The sequence below is a fragment of the Thamnophis sirtalis genome, unplaced genomic scaffold (assembly GCF_051295495.1).
Source record: "Thamnophis sirtalis isolate CommonGarterSnake01/CBP01778 unplaced genomic scaffold, rThaSir2_p1.2 scaffold_7, whole genome shotgun sequence".
In the NCBI taxonomy this organism is placed as follows: domain Eukaryota; kingdom Metazoa; phylum Chordata; class Lepidosauria; order Squamata; family Natricidae; genus Thamnophis; species Thamnophis sirtalis.
The window spans coordinates 46,578,841-46,601,560 of NW_028261387.1; the positions used below are offsets into that span (position 1 = coordinate 46,578,841).

Genomic DNA, 22,720 nt, shown 5'->3' on the forward strand with positions numbered 1-22,720 from the left:
TTTCAATGAACTGCAGCTGTACAAAGATATCATATACTTAAAAATGAAACTGGTACAGTATAAAAGAAATACTATACATTAATGGCAATGCAATACCTGCATTCTTTATCATTCTTATGCCAATATTTGTCAGCACAAGAGTGTCATAAACAGAAAAATACTCACAATATGATACGATATGCAGAAAAGAATAATAAGCAACAGAGATAACTTTCCACAAATTAAAATCTTCTTTGCCATCAGTTGGACACCACAAAAGACCCACCAAATAGTATTAATAAGCAGAGGAAACTGTATTACAGAGAGAAAGCAGAGGGGGGTTACTCCCAGTTCAGCCCGGATCGGGCCAACTGGTAGTAGCGGTGGTGGGAGGCTCTGCCCACTGGCCTGGACGCTTCTGCGTCTGAACCAGTAGTAAAAAAAATTGGCAATCCACCACTGAGAGAAAGAGAGGGGGGAGAGTTTAATTAAAGACAACACATGCTGGTATTTCTCAAACTTGACAACTTTAAGATGGGTTGACTTCAATTCCCAGCATGCTGGCTGAAAATTCTGGGAGTTGAAGTCCATTCATCTTCAAGCTACCAAGCTTGAAAATATACTGCCATATGCTGAACTGAGCAAGGGATGAATATTGCTCTAGAAGCCTGGAGAACTGGAGTTGCAGGTGAGACAGTGATCTGGACTATCTTGCCACAACCATTAAAAGCTAACTGCTGCATCAGATTCAGGTAGTCAACACTTCCAGAACTCCTTGCGACGACTACAGTTCTGTAAGATGCATATGAGGCCAGCCTTTCTATTAGATAGCATAGAGTAATTTCAGGAGGCACTTTGGGATTTTCTCTAGGTTCGTGATGGCGAACCTATAGCACACCTGCCTAGAGTGACATGCGGAGCCATGTCGCCGGGCACGTGCAGTAGCGCCCATTCCTCTTCCAGGTTTCTGGTACACATCCGCACATGACAATCAGCTGGCTTTGTGCATGCAGCAGTGCCGGAAAGTGGAAGAGCTGGTCTTCCATTTCCTGGCATGAGAGTGTGCGCCAGCCAGCTGATCGTCACATGCGCATGTGTGCCAGTAACCAGAAGACTTGCTGGCCGGTGCGTATATGCGTGCTGGAAACTGGAAGTTAATTTTCCAGCATGAGAATGCCCCCTGGACAGCTCCTCTTCCTGGTCGTGTCCCAGACGAGTGCACATGAAGTGCTCCCTTTTCAGCACTCAGTGCCGAAGAGGTTCACCATCACTGCTCTAGGTGAACAGAAACAGATAAATATAAATGGAGATGGGTGAGATACAACACAGCAAAAAAAATGTGAAATATTGTGGCTATGTGAAGAATTATAGGTGGTTCCCTCATCCAATCTCAAAGTGCAATACTTCTTCCATTATTTTTTTCAAAAACCAGTAATTGTTGTTGTTCTTGTTCCACAATCCAAAACATTTGCATAACTCATATGAAATAAACATTTCCCCCACCCCAGCACCGGCACTGTTTTCAATACAGTTTCTTTAATGAACATGTCAATTCCTACAGCAGAACACAGATAATAGTCTCTTTAACAAATATATTTTAATGAGCAATGTAAGTGACCTGTAGCATTATTATAGAAATCCCAAATCCTAAGCCAGATCTATTGAATTAGATGGTTAAATGCAGGAGAAACAGAGTTGGTTTCATAATTGTTTGGCAAATTTCCAATGGAGAACAGTTTGAGAATCTGTAGTGGAAGAATAGGTTGGGGATCCAGAGTAACTCAAAGTCTGAAATCTGTAAAGTGATGACCATCCTCAATTTTCATCTGAGTAGCAAAACATCTTAAACTATACAAGTTGGATTCAGTCCAGATTGAAGAGAGCAAACAATATAAATAATCAAGCAGTGGACACAAGGATCAATGGTTATTAGTCTTTTCCACTTTATAAACAACAACTTCTCTTATTTTCAAGTTGCACTGGCAAGTCTAGAGCCTTCTTTTTTAAATGGTCTTCCTGAGTTTTCATCAACCTATTATAAATACAGAAACAAATAGTCTGTATACTGTTTTGCATACTCCTGAAGATTTTCCAATATTTCTATTTCTGAGACTATTTGAAGTAACAGGTCTCTTTCACACAGTGAAAGCAAAAAGTATACAATATTGAAGTTCACGCACATTCTCCCCTTCAATAAAAATAGCCTAGCTTTAGTCAATCTTGACACCATGTGTACAACTGACATCATTGTATTCCCCAATGAATATTCAATAAAGTTTCAGTAGGAGATGACCAAATTGAGCCCGATGGAGGGGTCAAGCATATCATCAGCCTTGAGTTCCTTTGTGCCCACAAGAGATCAAAGTCCAGCCCACCTTGAATTCCGTTGACTCTTATCTACCACCAATTTGTTTTGAGCATTAGTAGTTCAGATTCTTGTAGAGAGTGTTAACACACAATAAACTTTTATTCATTCATTATTTTCTGATTTTTTGCCCTTGACAATTTCACTAATTCATTCACTGCTTAGGAAGAACTCTGTTGCTGTAGATTTTTGAAGGAATTTTAGATCTGGCACTAATTACTCACCTGACTAATTGTACTATGGATTCTGTGACATTGTAACCTGAAGCAGCACTGCATTCATAAAATGGAAGTCCACACACCTGGCACAAAATGTAAGAGACAATGGATGACAAGGAACAATGCTTTTTTTTTAACTGACAGATTTTACCCCAAAACTGAATTCAACTTTTAGTCTTGCTATTTTATCTGGAAGATGCAATATATCACAATGGACATTGTCAAATGTTTCTATTCTTGTTTTGGATGAAGTGAAGTAGAGAAGCTGGGTTAAAAAAAGAGGTTTTGTCATTGGCAAGTAATTTGATTGAAATGAACCCACCTGCCAATGTCAATGAAATAAAGGTACAAATCCCTATCCTCCTTTTTAGCTTTTGTAACCTGTTTTAGTGTACCATCAACATAGGCTTATATTACTCATTTTCTTCTATTTCTCCTGCAAAGAGTAAGTCTTGGACAAATGAAATTAAAAGAGTTAGGGCCATGCTGGGAATTTGAACATGTTTGTTTTAATTAATTTAACTTTTCATCAAACAAATAATTAAACATTTTATTAATATGTTATTAAATTAGTATTTAAATTAATTATATTAATGGCAAATGTTTCCAGATAGCATCAGATTATTTTTACCATCAGTGGAAAAGTAATTAAAATGATCAGAGAAAAACAGAGGAGAGTACCTTGGCCAAGTATGTTCCATTCTCTACAGATACCCTCCTTTCCACACTACAGTCCGTTTTGTTACCAAGCAGAAGGATGACAACTTCACCTCCAGCTCCTTCCTATGAGGAAGCACAGAATTCTTCAGATATTAAATGAAATCAAAATGTTTTGTTAAACTTTCTGCAATATTAAAAGGGATTATTTTTGGGATTAAGTTTCTTAACCATTAAAAAAACAGTATGCTCATTTACTCAGAGATATAAAATATGCAAAATCTACTTTTAATTACCTAATTTTTTACAACATATGGAACAATGGCTAGTTTGCAAATAGTTGTTTTGACAATGGTTTATTGCATAATTGTCAATGATTTGTTTCACAACCACACAAGTCATAGACCATGTCACACAAACAATTTCTATGGAGATTCTCAGACCTCCAAGTCGTTGTCTCAAAGGTGCTTTTTGAAAAGGAAACTGGATTTGTCTATTTCTTGAGGAAGATGTTCTGCTTCTCATCCAAGAAACTTCTTCAGTTCTGACTGAATCATTCAAATTAAGTCAGAACTGAACAAGTTTCTTGCATGAGAAGCAAAACATTTTCCTCAAGGAAAAAACAAAATCCAATTGCCTTTTCAAAAAGCACTTTTGAGATGCACAAATTTCAAAGTTCTGCTCCATGACTATTTTAATAACACAATTTCCAATATATACTGCATACTTTTAAAAGATTTTGATATGATATTATATCTATGCAGCAGCTGCTCAGTGCCATATACTTTTAGTTAAATCTCTAAACCGCATTAGAGTAACATCACAGAGATTGAGCTGTAATTCTTAATGTATTTATCAAAGCAATAAATGCTGTCAGAAGCAGACTATGTAACCATACATAGCACCAAGCAGTATTTTTCTACCTAAATTATTTCAAATTTCTAAGAATCATCAAGATCAAAATTAAAAAAACTGAGATTAAACAACAGTGGACCATAGCTGTTTATTGTTTACCTGGACACAGTTCAACCAGTACTGCACATCTGTAAAACTGTATTCTGAGGTGATGTCATACATCAAAACAACTCCATCAGCCTTTCGGAAAAACTGCTTGGTGATACTGTGATATCTGTCAGGAAACATGCATTATTTTTTCACAAATATGTGTGTGCATACTGTAGATATTGATTCATGTGCATGATTGTGTATGATTTAAAAAATCTTAAAATTTATCACACATTTTCTTTTCAATTTCTTGAAACCTAATTTACTTTAGCGATTGAAAGGTATTTTAAATAGAAGGGAAAGGTCTTTAGAGTTTATATGTTGTTTAATATATTTAATATGTTGTTATTGTTCGGAATAGAGCAACATGGTGGCCTAGTGGTAAAAATCCTTGCCTCCCATTTGGAAGATTGAGGCTTCAATCGTAGGTAAAGGGAGATATTTCTCTCTTAGGGACCAAAGAAAGAATATCTGCTGTGAACTCTGCATGGCATCAGGAAGGGCATCTATCAAGTAAATGGTTGGCTCCATCCAGTCACCCCAAGTCCACTCCAAATTAAGGGATTACAGGGTGGTAAAAAAGGAGTTTTCTTGTTAGGAATACTGTATGCGTATATGCACATACTATGATTATGATATACAATATTTTTTAAAGTACACAAAGCTACACATTTCATAAACTATACCAGAAACTATTTTAGGATGGATGGATAGATAATTTTTGAATCATAGAATGTAAGTATTCTGCTACATTGGTCAGGGCCTCATAAGTACTGTGAGTAACACTATTCTAGAGACCCCACTTTAACAAAGATTCTTAAAAGGCAGAATAAGAGTACAAGAATGACCAAGGCCCTGAAACTAAACATACAGGTAGTCCTGAACTTATGACAATAGAGATTTTGGTTGTTAAGCAAATCATCACATTACCAGATCCAATTTTGTAACCATCTTTACTTTGGTTATTAAGTAAACCAATGTGGTTGTTAAGTCAATCACCCAGTCATTAAGTGAACTGTGATTTTGCTTATCAGAAACTACTGAGACATTCACAAATCACAATCAAGTGACCACAAGACAAATGTTGTAAATGCAGGCCAGTTGCCAAGCACCCAAACTGAGATCATGTGGGCCACAAGGGTGGTGCAATGGTTGTAACTTTGAAGACGTGCTGTTAGTCACTTTATACAAGGCCATTGGCACCGTTGTTAAACAAGCAGTCCTTAATCCGAGGACTACCTGTAAAAAGGAATTGAGGAGTGGGTACATTTATCCTTGAGATAAGGGAGTTATGACTGCACTTTTCAACCACTTGAGCCTCTATCCCACAAAGAAAGACAAAGCATAATGACTTTAAATTATAAAAAGACTCATGAGATACAGTGTTGGAAAAACCTTCAAAAGGTAATCACAGTTCAACATTGGAACTAATTACCTGGAGAAACAAATACGTTTTTATGATATGTTCATATAAAGGTTAGACAGCCTTTTGTCAGAGATGCTACAATCTGGCTTCTTACACTGATTAAGCAATTGCACTGAATGGCTGAAATGACGTGGATGGTTGCATGAATGATCTGCTGATGGGAGTTTCCCTTCAATAACAGAATTTGCAGTTATAAAGCCTTGCAACAGTTCTGGGAACAAACATTATCCATCCACATTAATGACACAGGTCTTGAGCATAGTCCAAAGTCAGTTTCCTGAAATTTTTGTCCTTATTTTTGCAGCCTCTATACTACCTTTCTTGCCCAGCTGTGTCCCACAGACGTAAAGCAAAGCATTTGCTATCCAAAATCAGGTTTTTGATCCGATAGTCCATTCCTACAGAATACAATGCAATCATTTACAATAGAATTCAGATCAAGCCTCAAGCTGGCTCAAATAAAATAAAACCAAACAAAAACCCCGAGGAATGCAAGCAGGAATTTTACAGATAAGAGAAGAATATTGAAGATCAATCATTTTGCAGGTATTCATAAAAACAAGATTTTTACCTAGCATTGCTAGTTGTAGGCAGAGAATAACTCTTTCATGTTAACTATACTATTAAAAAGATAAGAAATGGAAGCTTATGCAAAATCGTCCTAGGAGAAATGAGATAAAGAAAATACACATCCTGCTTATGTTTTCCTTTTAAAGTGTGTACAGTGTGTACTTAAAGCATGGTTGTTCTGTCGTATTATAACACAAGGAAGGAACAACATTAGATATACAGAAGAAAAAAATAATGCTTTCCATTATTTATCAGAAGTCCTACTTAAGTAACAAAAGTGCCAGGACAAAAAGAATTCACTTTATTGGTGCATTATTTATATAGCACACTTAAAGGAGACACATTGGTGAAGATGCTTCTAGTATACAAAAAGCTAATTATCTCCAAAAGGGACCCTGACAATAGGAAGCGCAATAGGACAACTCGTCACAGCCAACTCGCCACGCCCAACTTGCCACAGTCAACTTGCCATGGCCAACTCTCTGTGGAACAACTCACCACAGGACAACTTGCTGCAGGACAATGCAACAATTCAATTTAATTATTTAAAATTATTTTTAAAATTATTTTAATTTTTGTCATTCACATTTCATTTTGTCCTTCTTTTGGCATCATTTCACTAATGATATTCCACTGTTTCTTCGATATTGGTGAAACACTTGTCCCTCAGCAAGTTGACTATGTCAAGTTGTCTTGCGGTGAGTCAGCCACGGCGAGTTGGGTGCAGCAAGTTGGCCATGACAAATTGGCCAAGGCGAGTTGGCCATGGTCAGATGGAAGAAGAATCAGCATTACTAGTAGATGGTATTCAGTACAAACCAAGGGCTTCTAATTCAGAAAGTTACTTCTTTGTATGCACAACATGAGTCCATCTTTTTTTAAATCCCAAAAAATCTCTTTTCCTTCAAGATAGTGAAGGAGATGTTTAACTCCATATAGCTAAAATGTTTATCTTTTCTTTTTTTAAAAAAAATCCTACTTTGTTATAGAATAGTTCCACCTAAAAATTTTTTGCATCCTCTTGGTTTATATTTGAATAACAATAAAAACAACTATTATTATTGCTGTTATTAATGCAAAATTACATTAAAATGACACTTGCTGTCATTTATTGGTCAACTGGATTTCTGTAACCCAAATCTGATAGTTCTGTTAAAAGAGGCCTAAATCAAAGTAAAATCAAAGAAACAAAAAAACCAAACCCAGACTTTTCTAAAGGAAAAACCTACACATTTTCACATGATTTTTAAGCACAATTCATACCTATAGTTGCAGTCACTTTTGCTTCAAAAGAATCATTCTGCAACTTGTTTAAAAAGGAAGTTTTGCCAACATTAGAGTCTCCTACAAATAGTACATTATAAAAGTGATCTGGATGAGAATACAGAATGGCCGTGTCTTTAGAAGTTTCTTTATTCATTTGGAAATCACAAACTTCTGTTCTAACACTGGTTTCTTCCTTAAATTCTGCACTGGCCTCTTGATTCTTCTTACATTCAGATGGACCAATCCGTGTTTCCCTTCTGCCTTCTGATGAGTTCATCTTTAGTATTTCAGCAAGTTCGGTGTATGTTCCTGGTCCAACCATATTCTGTAACTGACTGCTTGGATTATGCCCTGCAGGTAACTTGGGTAGAACCACCTTGGGCAGAAAATACTCTGATGGCACATTTTTCAGTAGAGGATGTTGATTCTGAGATACTTTTCTATCTAGAATTTTCATTTTTGCAGACTGGCTTGCCACACCTTCTTCAGTGGATAACTGTGGGACCTGAATGGTATCGTTGTGTTTTAAAACTTTCTTCTTATGTTCAGGTTGGGTTTCCCCTTCTAAAAGTAGAATCTCACTTTCATTTGGGATTTTCTTGTAGTCACTGACCTGTATTGCCAAGTTTGGATAAACAAAAGGTTTAATCATGGAAGCAAACCTTTCTCTCAGTGTAGGCTCTGTAGTTTTGACTTCCTTTCTGATTTTAGAAAAATTAGCTCTCTTCATCTCCAGATCTCTGACTTGTACACGAACTGGAACTTCTCTAAAGCAACCTCCTGCTTCTGATATAGCCACTTCAGAAATTCCATTATGTACGTTTTTGTTTGTTGAGCATCCTTTTGTTGGAGACAGAAGCATTATATTTTGTTGAGAATTTTCACGATATTTAATATGATCCAAGGGCTCTTGTTGAAAACCAAAATTATCTATTTCTTGATAATGGGATCCAGACTTTTTGTTCTGTGCTGCAATAGCCTCATTCAACTCTTTAAACAAAGAATTTGTATCTGAAGGCTCCTGTAGAAAGTATTGATCTTCATCTACAAAATGCTCTATCAAAGGGTCCTCTTCAGTGGAAATCACTCTTCCACCAGATTCTACATCAGCTTCAGTCATTGATGTCACATCATCAGATGTCCTGTCACATCATTAACAATACAAAGAAAAAGAAATGAATGCTCCTAAGGACACAGAACCTAGGACTCACTGAATTCTGGTGACACAAAAGTACCTATCAGGAATATGGAGTTCCTACATGCATTAAAATATCCTTTAGCTTGTCTATTATTGAATGAGCACAGGTTCAACTCCACCTTGCCATAATGGTACAGGTAGTCCTTGAGTTACAATAGCAATTGGGACCAGAATTTTAATCACTAAATGATGCAGCTGTTCTGTTCTGTTCAGCTGTAAAGCACAATGTCACATGGCCCCATTGCTTAGCAATGGCAATCCCTGGCACATCATTAAGAGAAGTTCAAGCAAGCACCAGCTTACAACTTTCTGCCTGTTTTCAACAACCAAACTCAGTGGGGAAGCCTATAGGAAGTTACAGGTTCCAGGCAGCTCAAAAAGAGGCCAGCAGGCAGGTAAGTGGCTGCTGTCAAATGGGAAAAGGAGCAAGGGGGCATATGAGTAGCAGGGGAGGTATAGCACAAATGGAGGGGTGTTTGGGGTGGCTGCTGATCAGCACAATGTGATCATGAGGCTCAGGGAGGATATGCGGGTGGCTTGTAAGGCTCAGGAGCCGAAGGCTGGGAGAAGGTAGGTAGGTAGGAGAGAGAGAGACTTCTCCGAGCAATTTGCAGTAATTACTTCCGGCTTCTCCATTGACTTTGTTTGTGGGAAAACAGTAGGGAAGGTCACAAGTGGCAATCACATGACTTTGAGGACCAGCCATAATCACCACTTGTTTAGCATAAACAACTTCAACTGTCATAACTTCAAATGATTATTGAACAAGTGGTTGTTAACCAAGGAATATCTGCATTTACCCTTATTAGTAGGGGGAAGGGGAGAAATGGCTTCTACTTTTTACCACCACCCGCAGTAATAGTAAGAGGTTTGCAGCCCAGTTCATCAAGTAATAATTTTCTGTCCGGAAGTAGATATCAATCTTTGCATAAGATTCTTTTGATTAAAATAAGTTTTCTTTAAGGGTTTTTGGTCTGTTATAAAGCACAGTCTGAATCGCTTTTCCTTTGTTCTCTAGCACATGAGTTAATGGATAATGGAGGCTCAGAATTCAAATTGAGTTTTAAGTTCTTGAATATACCTGTTACTTCACTCTTGCCTTAGAAGCTCCTGACCCCACATATACAGGAAATTATTCCTTTCCCTTCTATCCTATCTTTATATAAATGCTGTTATAGATGTGTTTTGACCCTTACTGTTGTATAGAGCTATCTATTTTATCCTCATTCAGAATACATTCCATGTTCACCTCCTGTTGACAGAAGATCATCTCATCTAAATTCACAGGATCCTAAAAGAAGGAAGAAAGGCAAAAAGAAAAATATTTAAGATTAATTCTGTATTTAGTTTTTTTTTGGGGGGGGGAATACTAAATACTATTCAGCATGATGTACTACTGTGACTTTCCCAATTTGTAAAGAGACAATTATGCAGCTTTTTTTATTTTTGATGTGACAGAACCAATGGGGAACAAAGGCAAAAGAGCACAGCAACAATATAATCTTCCACTGAATCAAAGTTTTCCACATGCATTCCTTTCTCCAGCAAGTGAATCAAAAGTGAATAAGCCTTATTATCTATCCCTATATAAATGTGTGTGTGTGTATGTGTGTGTGTTCCAGCATAACTCTGGAAAGCCTCGAGCAATTTCAATCAAACTTGGTACACAGATGACTTCTGTTCTGTTGTATTCTGTTAAGATACAGTCAGTTGTGTCCTAAAATGGCTTCTACTGTACTGCCATAAAATGGCTTCTACTGTACAACGCAGTGGAATTGCTATGGTAATAGCTTCACAGTACTCCACAAGGGGGCTCCCTCTGGTAAGGGGAAAAATCCAACTTTAGAAATTGGTCCGGACATTTCCCCCTTATAAATAAATATCCGGAAGATGCCATGTTATCAGCTAGTCATTTATAAGAAATAGCATAAGAAAAAAATTATTATTTTTCCAAGCTCTTCTATCAGAAGCAATTTTTATAAGGAAATGCATTCTTTGGATTTGTTGAAGATTCTTTATTAAAGCTTAAAAATCACCCATGAAACTAGAAATAAATATCATACTATCAGATTAAATTTACTTGCTGATGACTATGTATAGGAGTGAAAATCATTTTGGAAATAATAAATGAAACCGTGAAGTATCCATGTGCAGAATTTCTACAAAGTAGCACAGAAATAGGAAAAATCAAATCAAATCAATACTTTTTGAATTTATTGTAACTTTAGTCCTTAAACTTTATTGGTTACAGCTACTAAAGGTAGGCATAGCACAAGGTTAGATATGTACTTTTTTAACTACAGTTTTATTTTAAAAAATAAGCACTATAGCTAAACAACCTTCTGTATACCCGATGAATTAATTATAGTCCATGAAAGCTTATGGAAGAAATAAATGTGTTAATCTTTAAACTTTTAAGAGCTCTTAAATAGATATTGCTATGGATGCTCCACTGATTGCAGTTGTTTTATATGATTTTTTTAAAACAATGTTAGCTATTAAAAGATTTCAGAAGTCAGCAATATAGAAGTTACATTAATTAAATGTACTTGCTGATTTTTTCTTTTTCTGAGAAAAGCTGTTATCCATCCATCTCAATCACTGAATCAATCTTATATACTGTAGCTCATACAGAATAATTAACTTACATTCTGCTTCTAATCAAACAACATAAAGCAAACAGTGACTCATATAGAAACACAGGAAATGAGGCTTTGTGAAAGCAGAAATTGTGTCCTATTAAATTCAATGACCAAATAAACCTTTGATATTATCAGAAAGCTATCTCCAGTATTAATTCAGAAGAAAATGTTGGTGTTAGCCATGAGCCAATAGTACCTGCTCAGAGTGAGGATCCTTGCTGATGTCTCCCTCTATTTCTGTGTCTCTGCAAAGAGAAGAAACATAGCACCGGATTTTCCATTTCTTCCATTCACTGTTGTGAATTGCTTCAGCAAAGATATACACCTGACAGCAGGAATAGAGTCAAAGCTAATAAAATAATGTGTACAGGGAATGGAAATACAAATGATGGTGCAAAGAGAAATGGCTGTTCTCTCAAGGGGTCAAGGAAAACACAATAATCACAGTGTGTCCTTAATAAAGGTTTTCCAAAAACAGAACAGCCTTTGAATATTTATTTCAAGATGTGTTAAGAGTACTAGTACAATTAAAATGCTCTTTCTCCTGCCATAACTCTACATGTTTATCCCACCTTTTTGTGCAAAATTATTGGGGAATGCAATTGAGCTGTTCTATGCTTATCAGGTTACCATGGTGCCTGGGGAGCAAATTAATAGATATTGATGGGAATGGGCGTTTTAATGATGCAAGATGTCTTTAATGATGTACTTGTCCAGATGGGGAAAAACCAAAAGCATTTCCATTAGGTAAGAAGTGCTCCATACAGTCCTGCAAATAATCAGTTTGTTTTCTGCACACCTTAGCCTTTATTCCATGATGGAACTTAAAGAGATATGCATTTGTTTTTCACATTGTCAGGAGTAAATAGAGAAACTTCCGCTTCACTATTGCTTCAGTTCATTTCCGCCAAGAAATTTGAAAATGACCTTTGTCTTCCTTTCTACCCACTAAAAACTCCTGAGAACGTATAGCAAAAAATCATTGCCCTGTCCTGAGTTGTTAAAAATCCTGCTGTTGCAACAGCAAGAAAAAAGGCCATCTCAAATCTTCCAAACTTTTGCACACAGTTGATCTCCTGTCAAGTGGTGTAGCATGATCGGGTACAAAGCCAATCCAGGAGCAGCAACACACACACACACACACACACAAAAACCAACCCCAACTTCACAAACATCATGTGGAAGTGTCTTAAAAGAACATAAAACAAAAATTAACAGTGAATAAAATATTGTGGTGATATCAAAATGCTCAAAAAAGTTTGGAAGATCTTCAACCTGCGAGGTATCATACAGGCAATAAACTGACTTGTAGCAGTGTGCCTAAGAGACTAGATCTTAAAAAGAGACTTGGATTATCAATTTATGGTCTAGATCAGGGGTGTCAAACTCGCATCATCACGTTGTCATCACGTGACATATCACGACTTTTTTCCCTTTGCTAAAAAAGGGATGGGGGTGGCATGATGCATCCGGCCTACAGGTCGCGAGTTTGACACCCCTAGTCTAGACTCTAACTCTCAGCAACTTTAAAATTGGTGGATTGATACTCCTGGAAATCTCCTGCATGGAGTCCACCCATCTTAAGTTGCTGAGGTTCGGAAACTGGTGTAGTCCAGCCAGTGGTGGGATTCAAAATTTTTTACTACTGGTTCTGTGGGCGTGGCTTGATGGGCATGGCAAGGGAAGGATACCATAAAATCTCCATTTCTACCCCACTCCAGGGGAAGGTTACTGCAAAATCCCCATTTCCTCCCACTCAGCTGGGACTCGGGAGGCAGAGAATAGATGGGGGCAGGGCCAGTCAGAGGTGGTATTTACCAGTTCTCCCAACTACTCAAAATTTCCTCTACCAGTTCTCCAGAACTGGTCAGAACCTGCTGAATACCACCTCTGAGTTCAGCCTATTAGCCTTTTCATCCTGTAGGGACCCTCAAATCAAACCCGAGACCTTTCAAGTCTCAAAAAAGCCCTGCATAAACATTGCAAACTTACAAAAAGTTCCAACACAATTCACTTCTAACCTATACAATCCATGGTTTTACAACATTTATGAAAACAGAACCAAAGTGGCAGGTGGGAAGCTGAGTTGAGGCAAGTAAAAATTCCCACTATTGCAAACATTAGCATTATGTGGCAAAGTTTAAAACATTTTTTTAAAAAAAATCACAATCTCTCATGGAATCCCAGTTGACAAAAGCTGCTCTAAAGTTGAAAGCAAAAGTCCCTTTGTGTCATTTTGCTACAAAATAGGTGGGGATCACTATTAGAATCATGTGGAGCTTTTGAACAAAAACCATCTCAGATGTGCTGCTAGGCCTAGGCAACAAGGAGCAGGGCTCTGAATCCAATTTTTCTAGCCCAGTGAAGTGCAAAAAAAAAGGGGGGAATCATTTAACAGCAACCAAATAAAAAGCAAGGGTGGGAGATGCCTTCAAAACTGATGATGCTCCTCAACAGACATCATATAGCATGAGTGATCAGTACACTGCACATAGAATATACCGGTACAACATAGAATAATAGAGTTGGAAAGGACCTTCTAATCCAACACCTTGTTAGATATACCATTTCAGACACATGGTTGTCCAATGTCTTTTTGAAAGCATTTGGGACCAACTGAAATGTGCAGACCTTCTTCCAAAACAACCATCCATACAATTATTAGGACTCACCTGCCTTCACTGTAGAGTTGGGATATACTATCCTTCATGACATCCAAGCATCTTTCAGTCTTTTGAAGCTGGTGGAGGGTTTGCTGGAGCTGATTTTCAAGGCTTTTCTTGATTTGTTGCAGCTGCTGAGTTTGGGTGCTGGTCACCAGTTGTTTCTCCCTGAGACTGAGCAACTGAGTTTCAAGCTGAGAAATAAGAAAAATCCAGTAGAGCAGTAGAACAGTTTAGTCAGGTGGTTAAGGCACAAGATTAGAGACCAGAAAACTGAGAGTTTTAATCCCATGGATTAAGCTATGGAAACTGACTGGGTGACTTTGGGCCAGTCATTCTCTCTCAGCCTGACCACTTCACAAGGTTATTGTTGTCAGGCAAATAAAAGAAGGAAGAAGTATTATGTTTGCTGCCTTGAATTATTGAAAAAACATAATAAAGGCAGAATGTAATTCTTTAGGGACACGGTGGCTCAGTGGCTAAATTACTGAGCTTGTCGATCAGAAAGGTCGGCAGTTCGGCAGTTCAAATCCCTAGCGCTGCATAAAGGAGTGAGCTCCCGTTACTTGTCCCAGCTTCTGCCAACCTAGCAGTTCAAAAGCACATAAAAATGCAAGTAGAAAAAATAGGGACCACCTTTGGTGGAGAGAAAACAGAATTCCATTTGCCTTTGGCATTTAGTCATGCAGCCAAATGGCCACAGAGACGTCTTTGGACAGCGCTGGCTCCTCGGCTTTGAAACAGAGATGAGTACTGCCCCCTAGAGTTGGGAACGACTAGCACATATGTGCGAGGGGAACCTTTACCTTTACATTTATAATTATTTATCTGGGTCCAGAGGCAGAAATGGAAGGAAGGCCGGAGACGCTGCCACATTGGGCTGTTCTTACAAAAGAAACCTGATAGACTTCAGCTACGCGCCCTAGTTTGCTTAATGCTGAAGGCTTGCGGGAGGATGGCAAAGTTAGCAAAACAGCTGGCACCTTTCCACTCTCCCCCCAGGAGCCTCATGTCCACCATGAGCTATTGCATTGCCACCTTGACCTGCCCAACTCACAATTGCATGTGCCAGCCTGAGCTGGGAAGAGATGACAAGCGTATGGCAGAAAAATAAGAAGCGTGGGGGGAGGGGGGTGTTCGGCTACCATCCCAGCATTTGCAATTTCTGTGGCTTCTCACGCTCTTCTCCTTCTGAGCCTCTTCAATAGTTGTGGAGCAGGGGCAGGGAAGAAATGGATTGGTTACATAACCACTTGTCGGGCAGGCTCTTCTGCAACTGAATGTTTTAACTCTCCCAGATCAGAATCTGGGTTGGGAAAAAACAGATGGCACTGCACCAGAGGTTGGTTTCTGCCTGTTTGGCCCGGATTGGGCGAACCGGTAGTGGTGGCAGTGGGAAGCTCTGCCCACCGCCCAGACACTTTTGCTCATGTGCAGAAGTGTCCTGCACGCATGAGCAGACCGGTAGTAAAAAGAATTGAAACCCACCACTCCACTCCACCCATTTGAAATAACATCGACCCCTCCACACAAACATCTTTTTAATGTAAAATGTCCCGTGCAGTTAAAAACTGGGAAATGGCAAAAACCGAGCAGTTTTCATCTTTTTCCACAAAAAAAAAAAAAAAATCGAGGGTGGGGGTGGGAAGAGGAACAGACAACTGTTAGATGTTGCTGGCTGTGACACAGTTAAAGACAAGAAAAATGATAAAGCAATCTAATGTGAAAAATATTTGCTGTGTCTGAAAGCGGTTTGTTCAGCCTATTCAAAGACTGGTCTTTGTAAGCTTCCATTGAAAACAACCTTTGATATGTCTAAAACTTCTCCAGGGACTACTAGACAGGGGTGTGATTCTACTGGTTCAGTCTGGTTTGCACGAACCTGTAGCTTTGAAGATCAGCTGGGAGCGAACCAAGCAAGTGGACCCGCCCGCTCGCCCCCACACTTTATCTACCTTTATTTTCTCAGCTGAATTGCACGGCAGAGTGAATTGCCATGCCTCAGCTGTTTTCCTTCCCAAGCAGCAATCTGAAATGTAAGTATTCTGTATACCGCACAAAGCGCGCACTCAGCGAACTGGTTGTTAAACCGGTAGGAACCCACCAGTGGTGGGATTCAGCCAGTTCGCACCACTTTGGGAGAACTGGTTGTTAAGTGTCTGAGCAGTTTGGTGAACTGGTTGTTGGAAGAAATCATTAGGGCAGAGAACCGGTAGTTAAATTATTTGAATCCCACCACTGGAACCCAGCCCTGCTACTAGGGACCAAGTGGCTGGGGTTAGGCAGAGGAAGTGGTAATGTTACTAATATCTGAGAACGAATATTCTTGAACTAAGATGTACATAAGTTTATTTTCCTTTTATGTTTCCACCTAGCACAACTCTGTTCCATAGATAAACAGATCTTGTCAGTCTTGTGACCTCCCAAACGATTGCAATTTGCATAATTTCCACCAATGGGAATTCCGAGTGTGCAATTACAGAATTATGAGGGTTGCACTCCATCAGTAATTGCAGGCAGCAGATTGGGAGCTGGCAACAAAAGTTCAAAAATATCAGAATAGTTTCAAGAGATACCTCCCTATGGTATTTCAGCCTGTCCCAGGAAGATCTAGAGGGGAGGCCTCCCTCTGGATTCTCACTACAAAGGAGTGTCATCATCAAGGGCCCACCAGGGAGAGTTTTCTTGATTGCTGCCTCCAGCAATATCTCTCCAAGCTCAGGCTGTCACCAGCCCTGCTGCTTCATTAAAACTATTAAGCCCTGAATGTTCCAGAAGGCATTCAGGGTGGATGGAATTAGGCCCCTCCTACAGTAGTGTATGTTATGTACTTGGGTGTGTTTGTTGTTCTTGGTGGTTCAAAGGAAGAATATTGTTTTAACCTTGTTACCAGAAAGTAGGAATGCAATCTGCTTGCTTGGAGTCATTAATAGTTAAAGCAGGTAAGAAGCCCAAGTAAATAAATATTTCATAGCAAAAGTGATGTCACTTTCTGCTTGCGGTAAACAGCAGCCAGTGTTTCTGCATAAAATTGAAAGTAGTGAAAACAGCAACTTCAAAATGATGGTTTGAAACAAAGGAGAAACTTCCAGCAGGTGGCGCTGCTTCTTTTGCAAGAAATAAACACCTATCAATCGGGGGTTGACAACATAAAGTATATTTAATCTGAAAGTGGAAAAATGCCACAGTGCTGTGAGAGATTGAAGAAGTGTTTGCAATCCTATGCTCTTGTTTACTTCATGTCCCACTGATATTTTACCTCTTTTTGACCAATAAAGGAATGCTGAATTTCCTGTTCTCTAACATCCAATTCTTGCTGCATCTCCATGTAATGCAGCTGGCTCCTGGCTTTATTCTGCAACAGTAAATTGTAATGAGGCTATAAAGTTGCAAAAAACAAAAATCCCAACAACCAACAACTCTATTGCATTTCTACACATGAAGTTTGTAGAGTAACAATACACAAAGATTATCTAGTCATTAATTAGTAAGCACATAGAAGAACATAAATAAACCCTAGTGTGGCCAAAATGCATATGTAATATTTAATGTAGGGACACAATGGCTCAAAGACACTGATCTTATCAGCTGACTGCCTGGGTTCAAGACCAAGGCGCCAGGCAACATGGTGAGCTTCCATTATTTGCTCCAGCTCCTGTTCACTTAGCAGTTTGAAAGCATGCAAATGCAAGTAGATAAATAGGTATCACTTCTGTGTGCCTCAGCGTAAAATCATGCTGGCCACATGACCATGGAAGTGGCTCCCTCAGCTAAGAAATGGAGATGAGCACCACCCTCTAGAATCGGACATGACAGGACATGGGAAACCTTTATCTTTAATATTTAATGTGTGTTGTAATGTAATGTTTAATTTCAACATCAACGCACAGAGAATTCCACATTTTAATGTTTTAGTGTAAAGTGATAAGATAAATTCATTCGCTGGCTGGGGAATTCTGGGAGTTAAAGTCCGGACATCTTCAAGTTGCCAAGGTTGAGAAACACTGCTCTAGAACCAACACTGAAAAGTAAGGGAGATGGAAAGCCGAAATAGCAGGAGGTATACCTCAACTAGATTTTTCAGCCAGATTTCTCCCTACATTATAACTTTCAGTCCCTGCCCTCCTTGAGGTGTCATTTAAATAATGAAGTTCAAAATACCAGAAGGTACCCCATGGCAAACTCGGGATATATTCCAGAAGGGTGAGGAAAAGCTTGCAGTTTCTGCCTTCACTTGCTAATTTCTGTCAGATAATTTAGAGTACAATAGTCCTTAATTTATGACCACAACTGAGCCCAAAATGTTGTTAAGTGGGACAGTGTTGCTAAGTGAATTTTGTCTACTTTACAACTTTTCTTGTTATAGAATTTGTATTAAGTGAGTCACTGCAATTGTTAATAACAAGTGAATGTGACTCCCCCATTGACTTTGCTTGTGAAGGTGATCACATAACCCTGGGACACTGCAACTATCATAAATATGAATCAGTTGCCAAGTGTCTAAATTTTCATCACATGACTATGAAGATGTTGCAATGGTTGGAACTGTGAAAAAATGTCGTAAGTCACTTTTTTCAGTGCCGTTGTAAATTTGAACGGTCACTAAATGAACAGTCTTAAGTCAAGGACTACCTGTTTTATAGCCAGATACTTTATGTGGCCCTTTCCTTCTAATTTGGAAGGGAAAAAAATGAAAGAAACTAATACACAAATACATATTTAAAAGAACATAGAAAAAAAGGGAAAGGGAGGAACCCTATAAACAACACAATACAAGTACCTAAATAACAAATCTGTGCTCTTCCCTAGGAACATGTCTGCTTTAGCTAGAAGAAAAGAAGCTGTTTATGGCTCTACAGAGTCCTTATATTTTTAGTACTTCAGGCTAAGTGAGGGGAAATGCAAAATGTTTATTTGAGGGTGAGGGAAAAGATTTGTAATTTTGTACTGTATCTTCCTACAGTACAAGAGAAGGAATCCCTCGTCTTGAGACATTACAAATTGCAATTCCATCATCTCACTCCCTTACATGTTGAGAATTGCTACTCTCTATTCTTTTCTACCAAATGTGAAGTTATTAAACATTTATAATACAATGCATACATTCTCTATCACACAACCAGTGCTTCTGAAGTAGAGGCGATTCAATTCTGAATGCCCTTCTGGAGAAAGACACTTATTCCTCTTCCATTTTTTGAATATTGGGTGCTCTGATTTTCCTGGACCTCTCATATCATACATTTATTTACTTTTTACAGCCTGCTCCAATCAAAATACAACATAATAAAAATATATACAGTAATTGTATACAGATATAAACCAACCCACCAGCTCCAAGACAGACACTGTTAACAATGAAATAAGGTTGAAGATTTGGAGAAATAGAACTATCTTCAATCTGTTTTCAGGAGGAAGGAACTATTTGAGGAAGGAACTTTACAAACACCTCTGGAGTTTAGAAATTCCAAAATGGGGCGGAGGGGGCGGGGGAGATGACTGCCTTGGAAAAGGCCTGGTATCTCATCCATGTCCTCACTGGATGGCCAAATTAAATTTTGCTTTTGTAGAAGAGAAATATAAAACACACCCTTCCCTCCAATTATTATATAGGAAAGTAACCCCACATTACGATGTTGCAGGTAAATTCACCCCAAGTTATTGAGAAAGGGCAGATTTTTTCAATAAAGGATAAATCCTGAGAACTGGCATGGTCCAAATGGGCACCTACCTCATTCTGCAGTTTTTGTTTCTCCATCTCAATTTGCTGCTCCATTTCTTCATATAGCTTCTGCACTTTTTTATTGTGACCAGATATTTGTCTAGCAGAGTGCCAATAAAAAGATATTAAGGGATGTTTATGCACGCAAAGAGATTCTTCAAATGTTACTACACTCGTTTAGGTTCAGTCTGCTCAGCAACTAATTTTACAGGAGGACTGTTCTGTAACACTAGCCTAGTGGTGGGTTCCAGATCCTGGTGCAACCAGTACGCGCATGCATACTTACCACCCACGACGCTACGCTACACCTCCGTGATGCTCCAGCTACTCGGCAGAGTGTCGCACAGGCGCCGTATGCTCCATGCATGTGCGCGGAAGCCCCAAATATCTCAAATACAGGTAAGAAGCACGGCCGGGCAGGTGAGCCTTCCGAAGCATTGTACCAGAATGGTACCTGGTGCTGCAACAGGCACCGGTACACCTGTACCGGGGCATATTGGTCATATCCTCCACTACTGCACTAGCCCAACCTCACCAGTTACCTTAAAGTAGACAGACTAGAAGCCATTGACATGCTCACTATTTCTTTTACTGCTTTCCCTTATATTTTTCCAAAGCAGCCTTTCCCACTATAGCAATTCTCAGTTATGTTGGGATTACCACTCACAAATGTTGCAACAGTTCTGCAGAGCCCCATTTTAGAGAAAGTTATCTTAAAGAAACAAAACTGTCCATGGATTCTCTATTTAATGATGCTTGCTTTGTTAAAACTAGAGGGTCATATATAATGCCAATGTGGAAAAACAATGGACCTCTTGAAAAATCTGACCTCAAGCGTTTGCAGCTATCAATAATGACTTCTAATTCCCAATTATTAACTTCTTCTCTCCACTTCACCCAATTATAGTTTACATGAGGAAAACTTGGCGCACTAGATTGGCTACAAAACACTAATCCCTGAACTCAAAGTTCTCGAATCCCAGGTGTATGTGCTGACCTCATACAACATACTGAGCCAAATCCAAACAAACAATGCCAAGGCTTAAACCAATATGCCGGTTCAGCAATTATGCATTAACTCTGCTAACTGTGGCTTATCTGACAAACCATAGTTCGGCAAACTATGCAGGATTTGTGAACTCAGGCTTTGTTTCTTGATAAAGATTTTTGAAACTAAAATACCTGCCTTCTTTGCCCTCTTCTGATGTAAGCATGCTTCCTACATTACAGAAAAACATTGGTTTATTTTAAAAGCAACAATAGCTATAACATGCTATGCTGTATGATTTACAGATCTCGACGACTATATTTTGCATATCCCACTAATCATCAACAAATCAACTACTACAGCTTAGTATGTTATGTAATTCAGATACTGAGTTCCTCCTCCCCTTACAGTTCCATAGTTACTTTTCCTGGAATTGTGTTACTTTTCCCATTTTAAAACTCTGTTAGTGAAAACACATCCCATAGTTCCATTTCTATGCAGTGACCTACATTTTCAGTAGTAAATGTATCTTCTCTTTTTCAAGCTTAGCTTCCTTGATCAAGTGTGCCATTTTAGCCAAGAACTCCTTCAGATTTCCCAGCAGATGTGGTTCTGCTTCCAAGAGCTGCACCCAGATCTTCCAGATTTCTGACTTGCTATACAAAAGGAGAATTTATTGTTTCCGGGTCAATATTCTGGTTCAATTACTTTTATTATTTTAGCTTATCCCAGTTCTAGTTGAACATGAATAAATCAGCATGAAAATGTGTGTTAAGACTGAAACGTTTCTATTGCCAGCATTGAAATATCCATATTTCCATATAAATTGTCTTGTAAGTGATTCATTTACAGGTAAATCACAAAATATTGTGGGTAAATGAGATGTAATAATATATATGCTAACTTGGTTTCAATCACATCAATTGACAAGTGTAATACTTGCTGCTGGTACTTGGTGTTCCATACAGCTGTAGATAACAGCTGCAAAATATGCTGCATAAGGTTAAATGGAATATCTAGGGATACAGGGCAGGAGGAGTTACACAAACGAACAAAAGATTTCTAACTATGCTAAACAAAGCAGCTAAAACTAATTTTGCTGGAAAATCAAAAACAGATTTTACACCTGATTAATGGAACTTGGGAGTTCTAGTAAACAAACAAAAATAAAATGCCACAAGTCTTGTTTTTGTCTATCCTTTCTGTAGTGGGTCTTTGACTCCTGTGATGGTGCTTTATTTTTCTAGTGCTTGGGGAAATTTAATTTTGTGTCTTCTTTAGCTAAAATTGCATGGCCAAAACCCAAGGCTTTGCTATTAGATTTCAACGGCACAATAAAAGAATTTATAGACATCTTGTAAAATGGATGGAGATAAGATCTTCATCAGTCATCTTTCCTTTAAAGCTTATGTGATCACTTATATCACCTTCCACCTTTAAGGCCCTTATATTAATTTAACCCTTTTGATTTGTATCAAATCCATTTCTCTTTCACCCTTTCCCATTCTGCTTCCATTTAACTGTGAGAATTAGTATGAAACATATGTAAAACTATCATATTGTTCTTACTCTTCAAAGACATTATCAGCTCCCAGTTGATTAATGAAAGACTCAAAGTGTTTTTTCTCCTCACTATTAATTTCCTCCAGGGACAAGTTTGAAGTTGCCTTCATGAAAGCTGTCTTCCACTTCCTTTATTATCAAGGTCTGTGAGCCCCAAAAATGCCCTGCAAATAAACAAATAAAATCATGCCACATGCTCATGTGGCTTAGTAAAGTATCATGGAGCTACTATATGAAAACTCCTTAGTGCAGTGTTTCTCAACCTTAGCAAGGTTGAAGATATGTGGACTTCGACTCCTTGATCTCCATCCCCTCTAAGGCCATCTATAACAAGATAAAATGAAAAAAAGTGGGCAGGTGGAACAAAAGAACTGACTTTTGAATTTTTATCAAGGTTTGCTCATTCACTATTGAACTCCTTAATCACACTAAAACGGAGTAACTGAAAGCTTCACTTTACC

General features: G+C 38.5%; 1 protein-coding gene across 1 annotated transcript; it reads right to left on the bottom strand.

The window, feature by feature from the left end:
* Nucleotides 1-101: 101 nt before the first annotated feature.
* Nucleotides 102-22,369, bottom strand: RAB44 (RAB44, member RAS oncogene family). Its single transcript, XM_087719915.1, has 11 exons — nt 22,266-22,369; nt 21,206-21,352; nt 19,718-19,808; nt 11,523-11,651; nt 9,881-9,975; nt 7,484-8,628; nt 5,967-6,048; nt 4,234-4,348; nt 3,244-3,345; nt 2,569-2,645; nt 102-2,011 (listed from the first exon to the last, which is right to left on the bottom strand). The coding sequence occupies exons 1-11, from the start codon at nt 22,367-22,369 to the stop codon at nt 1,924-1,926; spliced, it is 2,175 nt and encodes a 724-aa protein (XP_087576041.1). The 3' UTR covers nt 102-1,923.
* Nucleotides 22,370-22,720: the final 351 nt, after the last annotated feature.